This window comes from Echinops telfairi, unplaced genomic scaffold, assembly GCF_000313985.2.
Source record: "Echinops telfairi isolate 266 unplaced genomic scaffold, ASM31398v2 ScPeMD7_7466;HRSCAF=8504, whole genome shotgun sequence".
Classification (NCBI taxonomy): domain Eukaryota; kingdom Metazoa; phylum Chordata; class Mammalia; order Afrosoricida; family Tenrecidae; genus Echinops; species Echinops telfairi.
The window spans coordinates 5519269-5539902 of NW_022111366.1; the positions used below are offsets into that span (position 1 = coordinate 5519269).

At 46.8% G+C, this 20634-nt stretch overlaps 1 protein-coding gene across 2 annotated transcripts in view; it reads right to left on the reverse strand.

Moving 5' to 3' along the window:
* Positions 1 to 517: 517 nt before the first annotated feature.
* CD101 (CD101 molecule) overlaps positions 518 to 20634 on the reverse strand; it is a 46469-nt gene continuing 26352 nt past the window's right edge. For both annotated transcript variants that reach the window (XM_004714865.2, XM_004714864.2), the window contains exons 7-9: positions 17604 to 18014; positions 12905 to 13300; positions 518 to 1474 (exon numbers count right to left, since the gene is read on the reverse strand). In XM_004714865.2, the coding sequence (XP_004714922.1) occupies positions 1233 to 1474; positions 12905 to 13300; positions 17604 to 18014 (1049 nt within the window). In that variant the 3' untranslated portion in view covers positions 518 to 1232. The remainder of the gene's footprint in view (positions 1475 to 12904; positions 13301 to 17603; positions 18015 to 20634) is intronic.

Sequence of the window (20634 nt, forward strand, 5' to 3'; positions counted from 1 at the left end):
GGGAGAGTGGTAAGGAGTTTCGCCCTGATGATAATGCCTCTGTGGGTCTCTCCCAGCTGAGACTAGGTGCTGCTGAGGAAGCCGACTGCCCTGGCACTCCTAGCCCTGCTGGAACAACCACAACACCCCTTTCTACAGCCCAGGGTGGGCAGGGCGCAGGCAATAACTCACTGGCTAAGAACCAGGGCAAGTCCCTGGATGTTTCAAACTGCTAACACACTAGGTCGCTAACTGAAACGTTGGAAGTTAGGGTCCAGCCAAAGATGTCTTAGAAGAAAGGCCTGGTGGAGTTACTTCTGAAAAAGTCAGCCAGAGAGTGCTCTGGAGCAGAGCTCCCTCTGAGAGACCGACCCCAGGGCAATTGGTAGTGGTAAGACAGCAATCACAGGCACCCTTGGGTTGGGGGAACAAGAGGATAGGTGGGGTCTTTGGGGGTGAGCAGCTAGAACATTGTGGTGTAAAAGAAATAAAGGGTTCCTTCAGCACCAACTTAGTCTTACAGAAGGGGGGAAAAAAACTCAAGCTACAAAGTGTTTGTTTGTTTTTTTAATACTTTTGTCAAAGAGACCATGTTGATTAAGCACCTACTATGCCAAGTTCAATTTTAAGTGGGACAGAGGGAGACAATGGAGTCCTGCCTTCCTGGAAGATGCATCTTGTTGGGGAAGCCGAATGGATGGAAATGGGAACATACACCCGATTCCTTTTGCCTGGCTTGCACCGTGTCCTTTCCTACGCCTGTTGTCTAGTAGATTATCTAGGGCTTATGGGACTGGTCCGCCCGAGGGTTTCAGAGAAACAGAGACGAGGGAGGAGAAGAGGGGAGCCCTCCCAGGACTTCGCCTATAAGGTCCCCTCTAATCTGCACATCACTATGTGAGGGAGGGACCTTGCCTCCTGCAGAGGAGGCATGTGGGATGTCTGGGAGAGGTGGCCAAGGACAACGAGATACTGTTAGTAGATAGCTCATGAGATGAGGGGTCACTCCCCAAATCAAACCCACTGCCCTTGAGCTGATTCAGCCTCGCAGTGACTTGGATGAGATCCTATACCAAGACATGGCGAACAGGGTCTGGTGCTCCCAAGTGCTCCACCAATGCTCCCGCTGCCTCTTAGTCACGTGCCCAAAGCCGCAAAGGAAAGAACAAGAACGCGGGCGACCCCGTCACCCCGGCTTGCTCCCATCCAGAAGTCCACCCTCTTTCCCTCAGGCCTGGGCTTTCTCCGAGAATTCAGTTGCCTTCCTCCTCCTCATCTTCTTCACTCTTGCAGGAGGTCTTGTCTCCCACCCTCTTCATGCCCACCCAGAGCGCTTTTTCTTGACTCGCCTCGAACCGCAGCGTCGCCAGCCTCTTGGTCTTCCAGTGCAAGCAGAGGAGGGAGGCGAGCAGCAGGGCCAGCAGCAGGAGGGGACAGATGACCAGGAAGTAGAGTAAGGACGGCGACGAGCAGATCCTGGACGGAAAGGTGGGCTCTGCAAAGACAAAGGAGAAAGAGAAGAGACCAGAGGAGTTCATGCCGAGATCAACCTTCCGACATGGAGCGCTACGAGCAAACGTCTGCTTATTAAATAATAAGAAGCCGAAAAGAGGGGATGGGTGGGGTCAAACAGCTGTCAGCTCCTTACATCATAGGAAGGGAGCCAAGGAACTAGTGTTTGGAGCAAAAGAGCTTATTTGCACCAGCAACCGGGCTCTGCGAACGAACGTCCTTCCTCCTGTGCCCAGCAATTTCCATCCACTGGAGGTTCCAGTGACCTACTTAACCCTAACAGCCAGGAAGAAAAACAAAGCAAAGTAAAACAAACCAAATAAATAAGTAAACCCTCTCCTTTGATCTTCTTTCCTCAGAAAAAAGATATCTATAATTCAGCCCTCATTCTCAGCCGTGTTGCGGGTCCTGAATTTTTAACTGAGTTATTCCCACTGCTGTTTCTAAAAAGGAAGAGAGAGCGGGAGAAAAAAGACAGGAAGAGGGAAATAAAAAACACCCCAAAGACTCACTGCACCGGTCTTGTAATTGCACCTAAAGTGGGGCACTTTCCCATCCTGACCCAAGCCCACCTCTCCAAAGGGAGCAGCCCCCAGGCCTCCTCCCTTCTTTCACTTTTTTCCTTTGTTGTTCTGACTGTCATTGCCATCGGAAGCACCTGGGGCTTTGGGGGGCTAACTCCGCTCATACTTCCTCCCCAAGGTTCTCCACCTTCACCCAGTTCTTCTGTCCCACTTCCTTCTCTCCCCGCCCTTTCTTTAGATCTCCTTCTTCCTTCCTTCCGTGGGGCCATTGCCTCTGTTTCGTTACAGACCCTTGCTGAAATCTGCTGGTGTCCTTTGCTTCTCTAATCCCTCCGGTGCCTAGCACATGTGCTCCCTCGCTTTTGCTGATCTGAATTAAAGTGGCTTGGCTGCAGCCACGGGGGCAGAAGATGCTATATAAAGGCTGCTGAAGCGTAGGCTCTGCCAGCAGCTGCAGCCCGCTGGGATGCGCCAGCAGCAGACAGACACGCGGAAGCAGCCGGGATGTGGTTCCCGCCCACACAGCCAGGCGAGCGAGGGGGTGGGGGACGCCCACACCACAGGCTCCAGGAAATCTCTTGAGGTAAAAAGACAAGCTCACAAAGGGACACCAAAGATTCCGTGAAGGCTTCCAACTACGGTTACTGACGGCATAAGAGTTACAATCAAAGTTGTTCTGAGAACATCATAGGAATATTAAAAATCAGTTAATATCAACTCAGTTCCACCTCATAGCAACCTCTTGGAGAATTGTGCTCAGTAGGGTTTTCGTTGTCTTATTAAAACTTCTTATTGTGGATTTGGTGGAGGTTTAAAGAGATCAATTTTACATGAAATGATTCATACATGCTTTGTTTCATCTCATTCATTGTAATTCGCTCCCCACAGGGCCTTATTGAATGGCTCACTTTTCCAAACTAGATGTCCAGGCCTTTCTTCTGAACCATCAATGGGTGGACTCGAACCTCCCACCTTGTGGTCAGCAATGGAACATTTAACTACTTGTATCACTTAAATAAGTTGCTATCAAGTTGATTGCAAGTCATGTAGAACTATGCTCCACGGAGTTGTCAAAGGCTGCTTTTGGGGGAAGCCAATCACCGGGCCTTTCATTGGAGGTCCCTCTGGGTGGACTTGAACCTCCAGGCTTTTGTTTATCAGCCAAGTAAACTAACCATTTGCACCACCCCAGGGCTTGCTGATGCTAAAACTCAAACAACAACCTCACTGCCATGGAGTCGATGCTGACTAGACGTCTCAGACAGGATAGAACTACCCTGTGGGTTGCCCAGACTGGAACTCTGCAGGGGTAGAAAGCCTCCTCTTTCTCCCGTGGATCTGTGGGTGGTTTCAACCCGAGAACCTTGAGATTAGTAGCTCCACGTGTAACCACTACATCATCAGGGCTCCTCATGCTAATGGTAGCATCCTTTCCTTGGAAAATTGTAATGAATGGCATAAGGTCCCCTCACCCCACCCGCACCCCAGGTCAAAGGTAAACTATAGGAATTATGAGATTAAAGACTCTCCAAGATGCAAGAGGTGTTACAGGGCATTGTGTTACATACAACCAAGCTCCTGCCACAAACTACAATTCCACTTTGGGCATTCTGATGCAAATTCTGCGTTCCTGAGCTCCGTGAGGGGAGGGTCTGGGTCTTCTGTGCTTTTTATTTTGTGTAGCACTTTTGCCTGTGGGGCCTCCATTGGAGATGGAGGAATGGACGTGCTGCAGGAATGAATTTCACATCTTGGAACCCAGGGGTGGCTGCCACTGTGCTAAACAAAATAAGGAGCATCACCCAGCATTAGGCTGGCAGCCCTGAGAGGGGCTGGCAAAGAGCTGCTGGGGGGTGTTGTCTGGACCTTCTCTGTCTCATTAGTATTCTCCTTCCTAAAGTAGGCTTTTGTTTTTGAAACGGTGAATAATGAAAATGCCGGATTTCTGAATTCTGCATTATTCCATTTTCACATCCTACCTATGTCTTTCCCCAAATAGCTTTGCTAGACTGCCGTACTTTCCCCATGTCTTATTCACTTTCCAGCCATGGTGACCGTGTGTGTATCAGTGTAGAACTGTGGGCTTCAGGGAGTAGATGGATTTCTCTGAAGGAAATCACCAGACATTTCTTTCATGTGTCTCTGGGTGGAGTCAGGCTTCCAATTTTTGGGTTAGTATCTCAACACATCATAATATGTTCATACTACTGCACACTATCATTCTGAAAGAGGATGGATCCATAAAGAGTAATGATTAAGAACGCTGGCCTTGGGGTTACGTTTGCAAAAAAGTAATGAGTGAGCACCTACTGCAGCTCAGAGGGCTGGGTTCAAACCCTGGCTCCTCCACTTGCTAGCATTGGCATTGGACCAATTACTTATTCTCTGCAGTCCTTAGTTTTCTCCCTAACAAAATGGGGGAGGAAAATAATTTCTAGAGATGCGATGAGCTAATGCATAATAAAGCACTTAACATAGGGCCAGTGCATCTGCTGAGTCAGCAAGCAATAAATATTAGCCAAAATGCTGCTGAAAAAGCTAGAAAAATCTTAGGCAACCTTCTCCTAGAGAGAACAGGGTCAAAGCCTGTTGATTCCTCTCACAGGGGGGTCACAAGCTTGACCACAGACCAAGCTGCTACATTTCCTACTGCTCTGTCCCCAAGCCTGGATGTCATTCAGGCAGCTAAATGATCAGTCAAGCGAGGACGCGGCTTTGGTGTCATGTCTCATCACAGGAGGCAGAAGACTATGAAGGAAAAGTCTATGGCACCCAGTTGCTAGGATGCTGGTGAGATGATGGGGCGATGGGGTGGGCACATAGACAGTGGGGACAAAATCTAGTGCTTGGCATTTCTGCCCCTGAGATGCTCACCTTCCCCGTGAAGGGCCTGCCAGAGAGCAGGAAGGTCTCAATGAGGAGGCGTCTGCGCTGCAGTAGAGCGCCCTGCCGTCCAAGGATGGCAGCAGGCACGCTTCACCAAGCTGATTGGCCAACAACTCACAAACTGTCAGCTCCAGTGCTTCCAAATGACCCCTCTTGGGAGGGCAGTGTTTGCTCGGGATCCCATAGTCCCCCGCCCCCACCATCTGCCTCTCACCCGTCGCTGGATTCGAATCAATGACATGCAAAACCATTAGGGCTTGGCATTTTGATTCAATCTAAGTGCCCAGTGCTCAAGTACAAGGCCTACAAAACAGAGCCAAAAATGTAATGAGAACACTTTATCACGAGGGTTGGTTTATCACTGGCGTACGCCTACCACCAAACGCATCACGAGGAGCCCTCTGTTTTGCTAGTACCTTAGAAACAGCCATAAGAAACAGACTTCAGGAGAAGGGAGAGACAGGATCTTCAGAGGGCTACAATTCCCCACCAGCCCCCAACGAATGAACAGCTTGGGCAGTGGACCTATGCCATGTGCAGGCAGCCACATAGTCTCCGGCCAATGGATGAGAGCAGTCAGGCAGTCTGGTCTAAGTGCACCCCAGAAGAGTGGACCTCTGACTCCTCCTCTTTCACTCCAATCGAAGACTTGTTGCTCATCCTTCCATCAGGCATTTGTTGAGTGTCAGGCACCAGGTCTTGTTTAAGGGAAACATTGATAAAGCATATTGTCTCACCAGAACTTCAGAAAACATCACCTCTTCTTTGGAGACCCATTTTCTAAGTATATCCATACCCAAGTAAACGTTGGGAAGTAGTAATGAATATCACACTACTATAACTAAGAACTATACCATCACTAATAATCCGGGCCTATAATTACTCATAGAGAATTAGGAGAGCTCAGCTGGTAATGTCTGGGACCTGGGAGTGAAGTCAAAGGACCCAGGCAGCTGTAGGCACTGCCCTGGCTTAGTGACTGGCCTCCTAGCTTTTTTTGGCCTTCCCATAAACCACCTGCACTCCTCAGTGGTACTACATAATCTCAAACCCCCCCCCCCCACCTGAGAAAGCCAAATAGACATGGTGGAAGACCACTTGAGAAGTGAGAATTGATAACATATTTTACTTGCTTTGCCTTTTGTTAACATATAGAATTGTTACTTATCAGGAGTGTAATTATACATTCAATAAATATTTTACTATCTTCTATGGGCCAGAGGACTCCTGGAGGTCTAGTGGGTTAGGAACTGGGCTGTTAACCACAAGGTTAGCAGTTCAAACCCACCAGCTGGTCCCACAAGATTTACAGCCTCGGAAATCCACAGGCCCCGTTGTACTCTGTTCCCTAGGATTGCTATGACTCAGAGTCTACTTGATGGCAGGGAGTCTGGAGTTTTCCGTGTGCCAGGCACTGTGCTAGTGCTGGGATCTCGACACTCATAGTCTTGGCCTTCCTAGGGTGTCTCGAGCGGCAGTGGCAACAGGTGTCAAGCAGGTTACTGAAGATGTGATGATTAAGCAAAATAAGTACGTCACCGAGGAAGTGGCTGTTCAGTTGATGGGTGATGGATTGATAAGACATTAAGCAAGCAAAGATGGCATGCATTCTGGTAAGGGCTAGCACATTCGTAGAAGATGTTAGACTATCAGTTATATGTGTTTTCTTCAACACTTTATCTTCTTCCTCTCCAGTGGCTCTTTCTATCTCTAGGATGCCAATGTGCTCTAGTCCCTACCATCCTGAAACCCAAACAAAACAGAATCACCTGCATTGATACTTCTTGCCATCTCTCTTTCCCTTTACTCCTGAAAGAGCAGTCTGTATTTGAGACACTCGCTTTCTCGCTCCTTACCCCACAGCAGTATGACTTCTCTCACTACATTGCCTGTGATTGCCCTGCATTGCCAAGCAATGGATTCACATTCTTGTTTTATTTGACTTCATTGCAACAACTGAGTCCTTGGCTCTCTCTTTCCCATAGATACCCTCTCTGCCTGATTTCCACAATGTCATCAAATCCTTGTTCCCTGGCTACCACTCAGCCACTTCTTGCCGTCTACTTTCGAGGCACCTCTTGTCCACTCAAAGCACATTGAATTACTTGATTTTGCTCTTCTGGACAGTCTTTGTAACTATCACCAAGTGTCTGGGAAGGACAAACGTAAGGTGTTGGTGCCCACCAAAGGGATTGGATAGCTTGCTAATAATGTAAATAAGATATGCGCATGGCACTCTTGTGGAGTGTGACCATGCAAGTAAATTGTCTGACACCCTAGCATGCAGATTGATCCACTTTGTCATCCTGCTAGGTTTAAAGGGAGTTAACTCAGAAACTGAGCCAGGAGTGGGCTGCATCCTTTGGGTCCTGAGATACTTACACGATGTTTAACATCATCCAGGGGACATGGGGTCGTGACACCAGGTTGGCAGAGAAGTGACAGAGAAGCAGTAGCAGAAAAGCCAAGAGCACAAGATAGAGCATTGAGATTCCCAGCCCACTGAGCAAAAAAGCGAAGTGCCTTTGAGCGGGAGGCTTGCTTGTGGAGTAGGGCGCTGCTCAGGCACTTGTCTGGGGAGCTACGTTTGCCAACTAGAGCAGAGCACATTCAGGCCGAGGCCTATTGGCACGTAGAGTGCTTTGGGGGCATTTATCCGCAGAGCTCAAAGAGCTTTGTAACATTGCCCAGAGGCCACGGGGCCATGTGGCTGAGAGGCCGAGAGAAGTATGCTTGTAGGCACAGCTGACCAGAAGCTGTCCTGACTGAAGAATGGTATCCTGAAGCCTGTTAGCTCTCCCACAGTCATGAGCACGGTCTCTGGGTTCTGTTTGCCCATTGCAACTGAGGATCACGCCCACAGGAGAGGGGCTGGGTCCGCTGGGAGGAGCGCCTGGTAAAGGAAGTTGTAGGTGGAAGCATGTCTGAGGTGTGGGCTGATGCTGAGTTTGGGTCTCCTACATGCTTTTGACGTCCGAGGAAGTCCAAGGATGCCTCTCACCACTCCTCTGAAACAGAGCTGCTTATCTCAGAGTCCAGCCTTCAGCCTCTGACCTCCTGGACCTACATTTCCCAGATGGGTATTCATTTTGGATTCTCGGCCACGCATTGATGACTCCTCATCTACAACTCTGGGGCAGACACTTTTTGGAAGTCCATGTGTCTATTGGAAAGATACCCAGGGATAACCCACAGGCATACCAAACTCAACTTCCTGGCTAATTGATGCCAAATTCAACTAATTGCCCTCTTGCTTGATAATGACCCGAATACCCACTTAAGCCAGAATCTAGATAGTCATCCTTGATCCTCTCTGTGTATTCGCTCTCCACATTCATCTCCTCCGACTCTAAATCTTGTAGCACACACCTAGTGCCTGTTCTCCTTGCAAGAATTCTAGTGGTGCAGTGGTTAAGTGCTCAGTTGCTAACCAAAAGGTTGATGGATTGAAACCGCCAGCTGCCCCATGGGAGAAAGGATTTCTGGTGGCATGGTGGTTACGAGTTGAGCTGTGATCTGCAGGGTCAGCAGTTTGAAACCATCAGCCGCTCCACAGGAGAAAGACCGGACTTTCTACTCCCATAAACAGTTACAGTTTCGGATCCCCAGAGGGTCAGTTCTACCCCTGTCCTGTAGTGTCTCTATGGGGAGGCATCGACTGATGGCAGTGAGTGTGGCTTTTAGTTGACCTCATGGGAGGAAGGTGTGGCCATCTGTTTTTGTAAAGCTGACAGATGTGGAAATGCTGTGGGACCACTTTACGCTGTCCTACGGAGTCGCTATAAATTAGGATCTACTTGATAGCATAAGTTTTCTTTTTAAGATCGCGTCCTTTTCTCAGCCCTTATGGTGCTGTTCTACTGTCTCAGCTGGCTTCCTACCATCAATTTCACCCAGTTCTCAGTGATCCAGGTCTGTCTTCTCTTCAGTTCACCTGTAATTCTGCTCTCAGCGGCAGCTCTCTAAAATGCAAATGTGGTGATGTCACACACCTGCTTTGTTTTATGCCACCCAATAACTCTCATGCTGAGGTTCACCTTCCTTATAGTTTTGCACACAGACAGCCTCCTCATCTCACTAGGCTCTCCTCTTGTTATTGTACGATACAGACCATGTTTCTGTTATTCCCGACTGCAGAGGATCCTCGAATAGAGCAAGAAACGTCCCCTCTGGCTATTGTCCTTCATCCCATTTCCTTTTTCTAAAATATGCTTCTTAATTTTTACAAACCCCAGAGTCTGGGGACCCCTCCCAGAACTCCGTCCCACCTGGCCCTGCCTTTTTGCTCCAGTGGCATCCTGGGAATTATTATTTCATGGCACGTATCCATTGGAGATGCTTCTCCCGCCAGGCTCTGAACTCTTAGGGAACAGACTCTGCATCCCCAATTTTGTATTCCTCAGAACCCAAATAGTTATTTATTGGATAAATCAAAATATTTGCTACCAAGATAGATATATGTAACTCTGAGCATGTGTAGCATGAATAGAGATAAAGGGAGAAAAAAGTCATTAACATTTGTTGCACAATTAAATGTGCCGAGAACTATATTCTGCTAGATATATTATATGCTATTGTGTTATGATTCCCACTTTATGAAAAAAGCTGAGGCTTACAGAGGTTAAATAATTGAAGGCATTAGCACAAAATAAAGGTCCAGGAATTGACAACATACCAATCGAGATGTCTCAACAACTGGATACAATGCTGGAAGTGCTCATATGTCTGTGCTGAGAAATTGGGAAGACAGTTACCTTGCCAACCAAAGGGAACAGATCCATATTCGTGCCCATTCCAAAGAAAAGTGATCCAACAACATGTGTACATTATCAAACAAGATCACTACTATCATCTGAAAGTAAAATGATGCTGAAGAGAATTAACAAACATTTGCGACAGCACATCAACAGGAAAGGGCCAGAGATTCAAGCCAGATTCAGAAGAGAAGGAGGCCTATCATAGCTGACATCACATGATGTTTGACTGACAGGACAAAGTACCATAGAGATGTTTACTTATATTTTACTGATTATTCAAATGCTCCCAATCTTTACAATTCCAAGGTGTACATAATAACTAATTATGGATAACACTGTGAAGAATGGGGATTCCAGAACCCTTAAATATGCTCATGCAGAACCTGTACCTAGACCAAGAGGCAGTTGCTAAAACAGAGTAAGAGGCTACTGCATGGCTTGAAGTCAAGAGACGTGTGTGAAGATAGTCCCCTCCACCATACTGAGTCAATCTGTATTCAGAAGAAATTGGATTGGATGAAGCATGAGGCCTTGGGGTTGGAGGAAGGCTCATCAACAGCTTCTGATTGCAGATGGCACAACCTTGCTTGCTGAAGGCAAAGAGGACTTGGAGCATTTACTGATGAGTATCTAAGCGTCCAGCCCTCAGCGTGGACTGCAGCTCCACATCCAGAAAGAAATCCTGACAAATGGACCGATAAACAACATCATGATAAATGGAGAAAAGATGGAAGTTGTCCAAGGTTTCATTTAACTTGGATCCACAATCAATACTCATAGAAGGAGCAGTCAAGCAATCAAAGGACATTGGCCATTGGGCAACTCTTCTTCAAAAATTTTCTTGATAATGTTAAAAGACAATAATGATGCTCCCAGGACTAAGGTGCGCCTGATCCAAGCCATGGTATTTTCAGTTGCTTTATATGCATATGAAAGCTATGGCTGCAACAGTGGGCTCAAAAAGCAACAATTGTGAGTTGGCACAAGACCAGGCAGTGTTTTGCTTTGTTGTACATAGAGTTACTCTGAGTCACAGCCAACTTGACAGAATCTAACAAGAACTGCAAGGGGGTACGATTTCAACCTAGACTTCACACCCTGGGATTCTTCTTCATTCCACATCGTCTCATAAGCTACCAGAAAGGAACAGCGGAGTGGAAGAAGAATCCAGATGTGACAGACTTTCCTAACTTTAGTTACACTCAAAACAAAAATCCCTTTCTCAGCTCAGGTCAAATTAAAGGGTACTGGAACTTCTTCAGTTCAGAATACTACAAAGACCACTCCATTTTCAAAATGTCTTTGCCAGAGTTCATCTTTCAGAGACTGTGTAAGCGTTTACATGGATTCCACAAGGATTAATAGATACATATACTGTAAAATAGCCCATCTGACTGAAAAAGGAGATGTGCTTTTTAGTCACAGGATATATCCTTTTTATAGTTATTATCCATTTATTCTACTGCAAAAACTGTTAATTCCACAGAGCCTAGAGATTCCAGTGGGAAAACGAGTGTGGAATGTGCACAGGGTGTGGAACTTCCTGTTATTGGTGGAATAGAAGAAAGTCTGATAAGAAAAAACAACCTGCCTGGACACAGAGGAAGGCTGAAAATGGGGCCTGGGAAAAAGACAATGATCCGTACGGATTGAATCAGACAGCTTGGACTTCTACTCTCAAAGACTTGCTGGGGCTGAGATGAAACTGTTCTCAGAGCTGGGAAGGTGCCATCAATTTCAAATGGTTACCTTCATCGACCATCTCCATTTATCCTCCCTGGTGCGCGTCACCAACACCCCATTACACTGGACTTGACTTCTCCTGCCACTCTCTGAGCTCTTTGGTGTAGACTCTGTTATTTACTTTTTTGTTCCCTCAGAACTTCCAGTGGCTCTTTGTCACAGTTAGTGTGAATGTGTCATGTATCGCTCACCTTCTCCTTAAACCAGTGGTTCTCAACCTTCCTAATGTCGCGACCCTTTCATACAATTCCTTACGTGGTGGTGACCCCCAACCATAAAATTATTTTTGTTGCTACTTCATAACTGTCATTTTGCTACTGTTATGAATCAGGCGACCCCATGAAAGGGTGGTTCGACCCCCAAAGGGGTCACGACCTACAGTTTGAAAACCGCTGCCTTAAACTCTACCAGCAAGCAGTGGCCAAGAAAATAATCTGGCGGTGACATCTGCTAACTCATCACCAGGGAAGAGTTAGCTGGTCTGCCGGGAACAGCGTTTGCTTTCTCTAACAAACACTTAACCGATGCCTCCTACGTGTCAGGCACAATGCAAGGCCAGAAGGTACCTTCTCCTCCTTCCCAGCCTCCTGTACCATGCCCCGACTGAAGCCGTGCACGGCATTGAATCGTATCAGGCTTGCACATAGAGAAAGGTCACCCTTCCGCCAAGGTCTTGATGGGAGCCCATGACCAAGTCCTATGTGGAAATCATGTTTTCAGTGGCTACTTCCTCCAAAGTAGGCCGCCGAGACCACCGTGCTTGGTAAAGTAGCGGGTCATCGAAAAAGAGGAAGGCCCGCAACAAGGTGGATTAACAGAGGGTCTGCAACAGTGGGCTCAGGCAGAGGAACAGTTGTGAGGTTGTGCAGGGCCGGGCAATGTTTCATTCTGCTGGGCATGAGGGTCAGTGTGGGTCAGCCAACGTGATGGCACCTCACAACAACCTTGTCCTTCTCTGGTGCCTTTCAGGTGCCATGAAAGAAGGCCGGCCAATGAGCACTAGCAGCAAAAATCCTAGGAGGTCTGGGGCACATAGAGAAACGAGGAGCTTGGCACTTACTCGTTAAACAAGAATTTAGACTCAAGGAGCACTTAGATGTCGTTGATTTAGCTTAATCAGATACAAATATAAAGTAGGCTGGGCAACGTCTTTAGGCCTCCTTTGAACTCCCACCTTAGGTAGATTTTGAGGTTGGAGGGTCAGCCAAGGGATAAGGATGTCCACTCCACACATTACCTGGCCATTTGAAAGGATCTAGGGTTGATGGGTTTCTTCTGTAGAGGGAGAGGGAAGGAGAACACCAGAGGGCCTCGACATTTAGATCATACTACTGAAACCTCACGCAGTGTTCATATGAGTTACTATTGAGGGCAATGGCAAAGTCATCGTCTTTAGATAGTCTTTGCATTGTTTTCAGCCTGCAAAAGGAGCAGAACATTGCTAAGAGGGAAAGCTGAATCGCAGAGCTAAAGATTCTCCTGAGATCCCGAGCCCTTAATTACCTGAAGGCAGCACCGTCAGCACCACGTGCCATGACTCGTCTGACGCTTGGTTGACCCACTTGCTTGGCTTTCCATGTAACTGCCATTCTGACACCCTGCACCAGTACCTTCCGGCATCTCTCAGTTCCACCCGATGCAGCTTCAGGACAAAATCTTTAGGGGATGAGCGGTAACAGTGCAGGTCCTTGGCCAAGCCCTCCTCTCCGTACTCCAGCAAGCCGTCGTGCTGCAGGCTCACCAGCATCTGACTCCTGGAACTTCCGCTGCTCCAGTACCACGTGACTGAGAACAGGGAGGGCAGGCTGCCTGAACTCTCCAGCTGGCAGTGGAGGGCCACGTCCGAGTGCTCTATGGCGTTTTCTGTCCAGTTCTCTTTGAAGACACGTACTTCACTTCCTAGGAAATAAGATGGCACTAAGTTAGAGAAGAACCTAGCCTTTCAGATGGGATTTCTCCGCTAGAAAATCTACTAGTGATCCTTGAAGAGATCCCATTTTTCATTCTTAGACATCCAATCATTCATCTTTCACACCTTTCCTTGATCCTGTGCCTTTTTTTCATTCATACTTGTCCCCCAAATTCTCTGCGAACCAGTCACTCCTCTTCTCTAATCCTCCCTTTTCACTGTGGAGTCCTGTGGCAGTTACATCATCTCCTGTCAACTTGGGAAGGGGTGGAGTCTAGCCTGTCAATCAGGTCGCAGCTTGATGACCTCATTTGGAGGCGCCACTTGGGGGGCAGATACACACTGACTCACTGCTTCGTTTTCCCACTGACAAGACACCTGGAGCTGGAGGAGCCTAGGAGAGACCCCTGCCAGCGCTGAGATGCTTACACCACCAACGGATCCACAAGACTTACCACCCACTGGCCTGTGATCTTCCTGAGGTCACCATCATTGCATGGCTGCGTGAGTCTAAAGAGGAATTTATGGACTAGCAACGGATATATGGGCTAATATCAGACTTATGGACTTGATCTGGACTGGGCTGGGATGTTTTCTCAGTATACAATTGCTCTTGTATATAAAGCTCTTTCTATACACATATGAAGTGTCCATGAGTTCGATTCTCTAGTCTACCCAGACTAACACAAACCCTCTCATGGAAAACAACTTAGAGTTAGCTAGGTCCTCTGTTCTGTTTGTTTGTTTTTTTTACTTCTCTCTGGTCAATACCCTCTGCTACTTTCCAAGGGACTACTCAAAACTTCTAGCCTTCCCTGAAGTTGCTTACTCTAGCTCTGTCCCTCATTCTTAGCCTATTAGCTTCCTTTAATACGCCCAGTTAGTATCTCCGCATCAATGCAGAAAGAAAGGAGGCTACCTGGGGGATGGATATTTTTTATCCAAGTGTTTGAATAGCATCTACAGGAAATATTTGGTTATTGGATCAGACAAATTTAAAAACAGATTTTGACATTTACTTTTTTTGTGGTTGTTTCCATGCTAATCAGCAGGTGAGAACTTGGAAGAAAGGCCAGAGTAGCTATAAATAAATTATAGAAATCCAAGTATTTGATTTTTTTTCAACTCCTTTACAAACACATTGATTAGTCTAAGTTTAAAAGTGCAACTTTCTCTAATCCTGCATTCTCCTTTAGTTCCCATCTTTACTCTCTCCTTTCCTTCATAATAAACTAAAAACAAACAAACAAACCCAAGCTCAATGGCACTGAGTCGATTCTGACTCACGGCAAGGCTATAGGAAAAGGCGGAACTGCCTCATTGGGTTTTTGAGAGTGACTCTTGGCTGGAGTAGAAAGCTTCATGGTTCTTCTGGGGAGCCTCTTGGCTACTGGTTTTGAATTGCTAACCTTGGGGCTCGCTGGTCAGTGCATGACCACTATGCTGGTGGAATCAATTCGCTGGCAACAAGTTCCTAGTAAAGCATGGTAAAATATTAGTCGATAGGATAATCCACTCGGTTTCCTCACATCAAATTACTTTCTACTTCCTGACAGTAGAGCGTTCAAACCCCTCCGTATTCTTCAGCATCATTTCCCACTAATTTCTCACCCCAAGGGACTGCCCCCCCACCTCCACGTATGTATGTCCTCTCTGTGGATTTCACCACTGCCATCCATTTTATTCGTGAAATTCTCTCTTCTTTGGACGTCAGAGAAATTTCCTTCCTATGATGGTCAGTTCTTCTCTGTTTCTCTTTCGGGACCTCTTCTTCAACTCATTCCTGAGCCAGAGTGAAACCCAGTCCACACACAACTCTTTCCCCTCTTAAGTGTGGATACGTATATAAAGCAACAGCCATCTCAAGAGATGCTCATGTAAACCAGTGATGTGATTTCCTTTGATCTTTCAGCACGACCCACTCGGCATTTTTAAAGGATTTGAGTTTTTGGTGTGTGAATGTTCTCAAGTTGGAAGTTAGCAGCAAAATAGACTCTAGGTATCCCTTGCTATCTGACAGCACTGCATCAGGGTCTTCATGGGAGGCAATGGTTTGAGCTAAGAATGGCCGCCCCTTTAAAAGGGCAGGTACACAAGGCCAAGATTTTGGCTCAGACAATTAGGGAAGCGCCCAGTCAGTCATACAGATGGAGTGGGGCAGTTGGGCCGGGTCTTCGGGTATGGCAGAGAGGACACATGCAATTTGGAACACATGTTGGGTTTGAGGAGCGGTGAGGCATCCAAATGGAAATGGGCAGTAAGCAGTTGAGTGTAAAGGTCTGGTTGCTCAGAGGACTGGGGTTCAACATAAAGACTTGGAGTCATCATCTTGAAGGAGGTAGCGGAAACTGGGGCAGTGTTTAATAAGTCCTAGGGATACCCAGAACAAACAATTATATCAATGCAAATGAGGGGGGGAGGGGGGAAGTGGAGACCCAAAGCCTATCTGTAGACAATTGGACATACAGATGGGTCACAAGGAAGGGATGAGCCAGTCAGGGTGCAGTACAGCACTGATGAAACATACAACTTTCCTCTATTTCTTTAATGCTTCCTCCCCCTGACTGTCATGACCCCAATTCTACCTTACAAATCTGGCTAGACCAGAGCATGTACACAGGTACAGATAAGAGTTCACAATACAGGGAATCCAGGACAGATAAATCCCTCAGGACTGATAATCAGAGTAGCAATACTAGGAGGGTAAGGGGAAAGGTGGGGGATGAAAGAGGAAACCAATCACAATGACCAATGTATTAACCGCCCCCCATCCTGCCCCCAAAGGGGGACGAACACCAGAAACGTCGGTGAAGGGAAACAGCAGATGGTGTAAGATATGACATAATAATAATTTATAAAGTATCAAGGGTTCATGAGAGAGGGAGGGTGGGGGATGGAGGGAAAAAATGAGGAATTGATACCAAGGGCTCAAGCAGAAGGAAAATGTTTTGAAAAGGGTGATGGCAACATATGTACAAATATGCTTGACACAATGGATAGATGGATTGTTATAAGAGCTGTAAGAGCCCCCAGTAAAATGATTTTTTTAAAATATCCATCTTAAAAACAGACAAAAAAGAAGTCCTAGGGAAAGCAGAGAACAAAAAGGAAAACAGACCCAGCATTTGTCCCAGAAGAGCACCAATATTTAGTGATGAAAGAAAGAGGGGCACCCAGAGAAGGACGAGAACCAGAGCATCATTGTGAGCTACGTGTTTTGTACTGGCTGCTCCCAATAGACCTGTGAGCCCCCAAGGGCAAGAAATGTTGTTGTGCATCTCTTTGTATTCCCAGTGCCTAATCCATAATAAAACCCTTGTGTCAATTGGTTAAAGGCTGAAAGGTCAGAACCCACCAGCCACTCTACGGGAGAAAGACTTGGCCATCAATTTCATAAAGCCTCAGGCACTCTATGGGGCAGCTCTACTGTGTCCTACAGGGTCACTATGAGTCAGAATCAACTGGATGGCAGTGAGGTTGACTTTGAAGGTACAGTGATGTTCAATTATAATCTTGTTTTCGGACGTTACATTGAAAATGGAATTTTAAGTACCAAACCCAGACCAGCTTATTGGCATTGTTGGAGCTGTTGGAGCTTGGCCAGTTCCTGAACTTTCTCCAGGACAGTCATTGATTTTAATCAACAGTGGAGGTGACCTAGCTAACGCTGAGAGGCCCGAGGAACCCTGTCCACATTTAGACAGCAGCACTCTTAGGCCAACGCAAATGGATGGAACTGCTATTACATTTTTAGAGATCTCCTGAGGAAGAGGAGAGTCCCTAAGTAAGCCATTCCAACAGTTAACTACTCTTATTTGCCTTATGTTTAGGCAGCCAAATGTTGAAAAGCAATTTCTCTACACATCCCTATAGAGTTGTACAGTTTCTGTTCACAGTGGGAGGAATATGCTTCGTATTACTCTTTCTCTGCCAAATTACAGGAGAGCCCCACTGGAATGACACGGCTTGTTATTATAGAGATCTGGAGATGCGACACCCCGGGTAGCTGCAGAGAGCAGGCTGCCAGGCTGATAAGCAAACCAATGAAAGGGACCTTGCTCCATCCCAGCTCCCCAAAACCTAGGATTGACTGACTACAAGTGACCCCCTCTTCTCTGGTGGGCTACCAGGTCCTGCACACATTGTTCAGGTAGATACTCTTCCGATGATTCCTGGTCATATCGTTACCGCCACACAATCACTCCTTAGAAACACTGCTCCAAGAATGATGGCAATCTTACCGAAAGGTGTAGCGCATGCGCGCGCGCACACAGACACTTTCGTGCGATTTACCTGTGGGCTTGATTTTCAATTCTGTTGGCCCCGACTTCTTTTCTCCAAGTCTGTGCCAGGTGCCGTTGGTCAGCAAGAGCCATTCGTCCACGGCACAGTGGTAACTGCCCAGATCCTCATGGTCCGCATTCAGAATGTGCAGCTGAAACAGGGCCTGGGAAACTTTCTCCATGTGAAATTTTTGCTTTCTCCTCGGGGTAAGAAATTCACCCCCATATTGTATGACATCGTTTTGGTCCATCTCCAAGATCTTCAGCTGGGCTGGATTCGCAGAGTTGGGAGCGAAGTACCAAATGACCGATAATGGAAGATTTCCTTCCGACCGGGCCAGGATGCTGCATGCTATGTCCACGTTGGAGCTGATGGAGACCTCCTGGGCTTGACTGGTTGAATTCATTTTGAGCGTGCTCTCTAAATGAAAAGAATGGAAACCGTTACTTCAAAAAGAATGATGAGCGTTTCTTTTTTTTCCACTTGGGTGAAAGTGTGCAGAGCACTTGCGCTTCCCACTGTGTACCCCTGTTGCTTTGTGACATGAGCTGCAACCCACTCAATGTGACGGCGCTCTCCCCACTGCCTCCCTGGGTGCTTCACTGGCAGCTTCTCTTCTTTCCTGCCTTCTGGACTTGGTTTGGGGGGAAAAGGTAGCCCTTTGGGTCTCAGATGGTGGGTTGTTCTCAGGGGTAGGTTCCTCCCAACTGTTATCATTCGCTTTATAGGCCTGTTGTGTGACCAAAAGGTAATGGGGTTGGGGGTGGGGGTCCAGTTCCAGGATCAAAGGGTATCTAAGGGCACCTAAGAGCCACAGCCTCAGGGGTTCTACAAGTCTTTATTAGCCTTGTCTTTTTCTACAATTTTGAATTTGCGCCTACATTTTGCTCCTACTCTGTCCCGGAACTTCTACTGTGGCCCCATCAGAGCGGTTGGCAGTGAGAGCGGGTCCGATCTGCTTCTTCTGGTCTCAGGGTCTTAGAGGCTGCTCGTCATGTGGTCTATTCGTTCTTTGGATTAATTGTTTTCTTGAGCCCTGGTGGCACAGTTTATGAGTTGGGCTGCTAACTGCAAGGTCAGCAGTTCAAAACCACCAGCCACTCCTTGGGAGAAAGACAGGGCTTTCTACTCCCATAAAGAGTACCATCTCAGAAATTCACCCGGGACACTCTTACCCCGTTCTTCAGGGTTGTTATGAGTCGGTATCGGCTCGGTGGCAGTGAGTTTGGTTTTGGTTGGCTGGTTTTCTTCCCCTTTCTTTGCCCGGGGCAAGGGGAGCAATGGTTGCATCTTAGCGACCTCTTGCAAGCTTCTAAGCCCCCAATCTGTAATCACCAACGTAGGGTGTAGAACAGTGTCTTTATGGACTATATGATGCCAACTAACCTGACTATCGCCCTCAGACTATGGCCCTAAGCCCTCAAGTCCAGTCAAACTCAGTCCCTCAAGGTGTTTGGCTCTGAGAAAGATGTTTTTATGTATTTGCCCTCAGTATGCTCTACTATGTATGTAGATATATTTGCAGCACATACAAATACATATATAGAAAAATCACCTGAGGGACACACACACACACACACACACCTGGGTATATTCCCATACACCATTCCACATTGGAAACAGTTACTTTTATCACTTGCTAGAAGATAAAATTTTAAGATCGAAGGGACACAAGAGGTCAACTAAAGTATACTTCTACATCCACCATATATATGAATTCCTCTACAGTGGCCTTGATAACTTCTCATTCAACTGTTGAGCAACTTACTCTCTGATCAAGCAGTCAATTCTCTCTTTGGACAGTTTTGCCACCAACGAATTTCTTTCTAATATTGAGTTGAATTTGATCTCTCCATAAATTCTACCCCTTGGTCCTAGTTCTACTCTGTGTGTGTGTGTAATGAGGGGCAGACAGAAAAGCTCAGCTCTTTTCTCCCTTTCAGTCCTTCAATGTCTACGGCTAGACATCCTGTAGGTTCTCATGATGTAAGCGGAGAAAGTGGCCCTGTCAATGCTTAGTCCATGTGTTCAATACCCAGAGTACTTTTGGATTCAATCTGCCAGAGTCTAAAGAGTTATAGTCTTGGAAAGCCACAGAGGCAGTTCTGCCATGTTCGAAAAGGGTCCTTGTGAGTCCCATCACTGGCAGTGTGTTTGGTTTGGGTTGGAGTCATGGTTACCTTTAAGTGTGGGTAGACAAAAGGAATGCATATGAGCTATTAACACTCATCTGTTTCTTTGAAATCATTCAACTGTGGGCTCATCAAATGGATATGAAGTCAACTATCCTTTAGCCCCAGAAGCTTTTTTGTTTTGTCCGAAAGATGAGTGACAAACCTTGCTTTTAAATCTCATTCTAGCTTCTTGCTTCTATCACGGATCCTATTCTTGTAACTGGACACTGACGCAGTTAGTGGGTCCCTTATTTTTCCTTCAATAGATGTTTACTACGCTCTGCAGAAGACAGATGGCACGTTCTGCTCCCAGAAATACCTACAGGCCCGTGGGACCCATAGGGACCGTTATACTCTGTCCTAGGGAGTTGCGATGAGCCAGAATTGACTCAGTGGCAGTGAGTTTGCTTTTTGGTTCACTCCGCTGTGTAGCAGATTGTTTCAGGCTCTGTGGCTATGGTCCCTCAATGAGCCCATAGAAGAGAGAGCCATGTACTGAGACAGACGTCAACAATGACAGCACAGAGCCACCTCTGTGGGACCGGGGTGTGTAAAAAGGGTTGTGGAGTACATAGGAGGATCACCTGACCCAAATATGGCAGTGAGGGGTGACTCCCTGGAAAAGTAACTCTGAGCTAAATCTTAAAAGTTAATAGGAATCCATCTGATAAAGAAGGGAGTGAGGGATTCCAGGATTTAAGGGGAAAAAAAAAGATTAGACAGAAACTTTGAAAGAGAGAACAGTTTAGGGAACCAGTATTTCAGGCGACTGGAGCTCAAATTCAAGATGAAAGTGGAAGAGCTGGTATTAGAAAGACTCCAAGATATGATCGCTGAAGACAAATGGGTGCATAAGCAAATGTGGC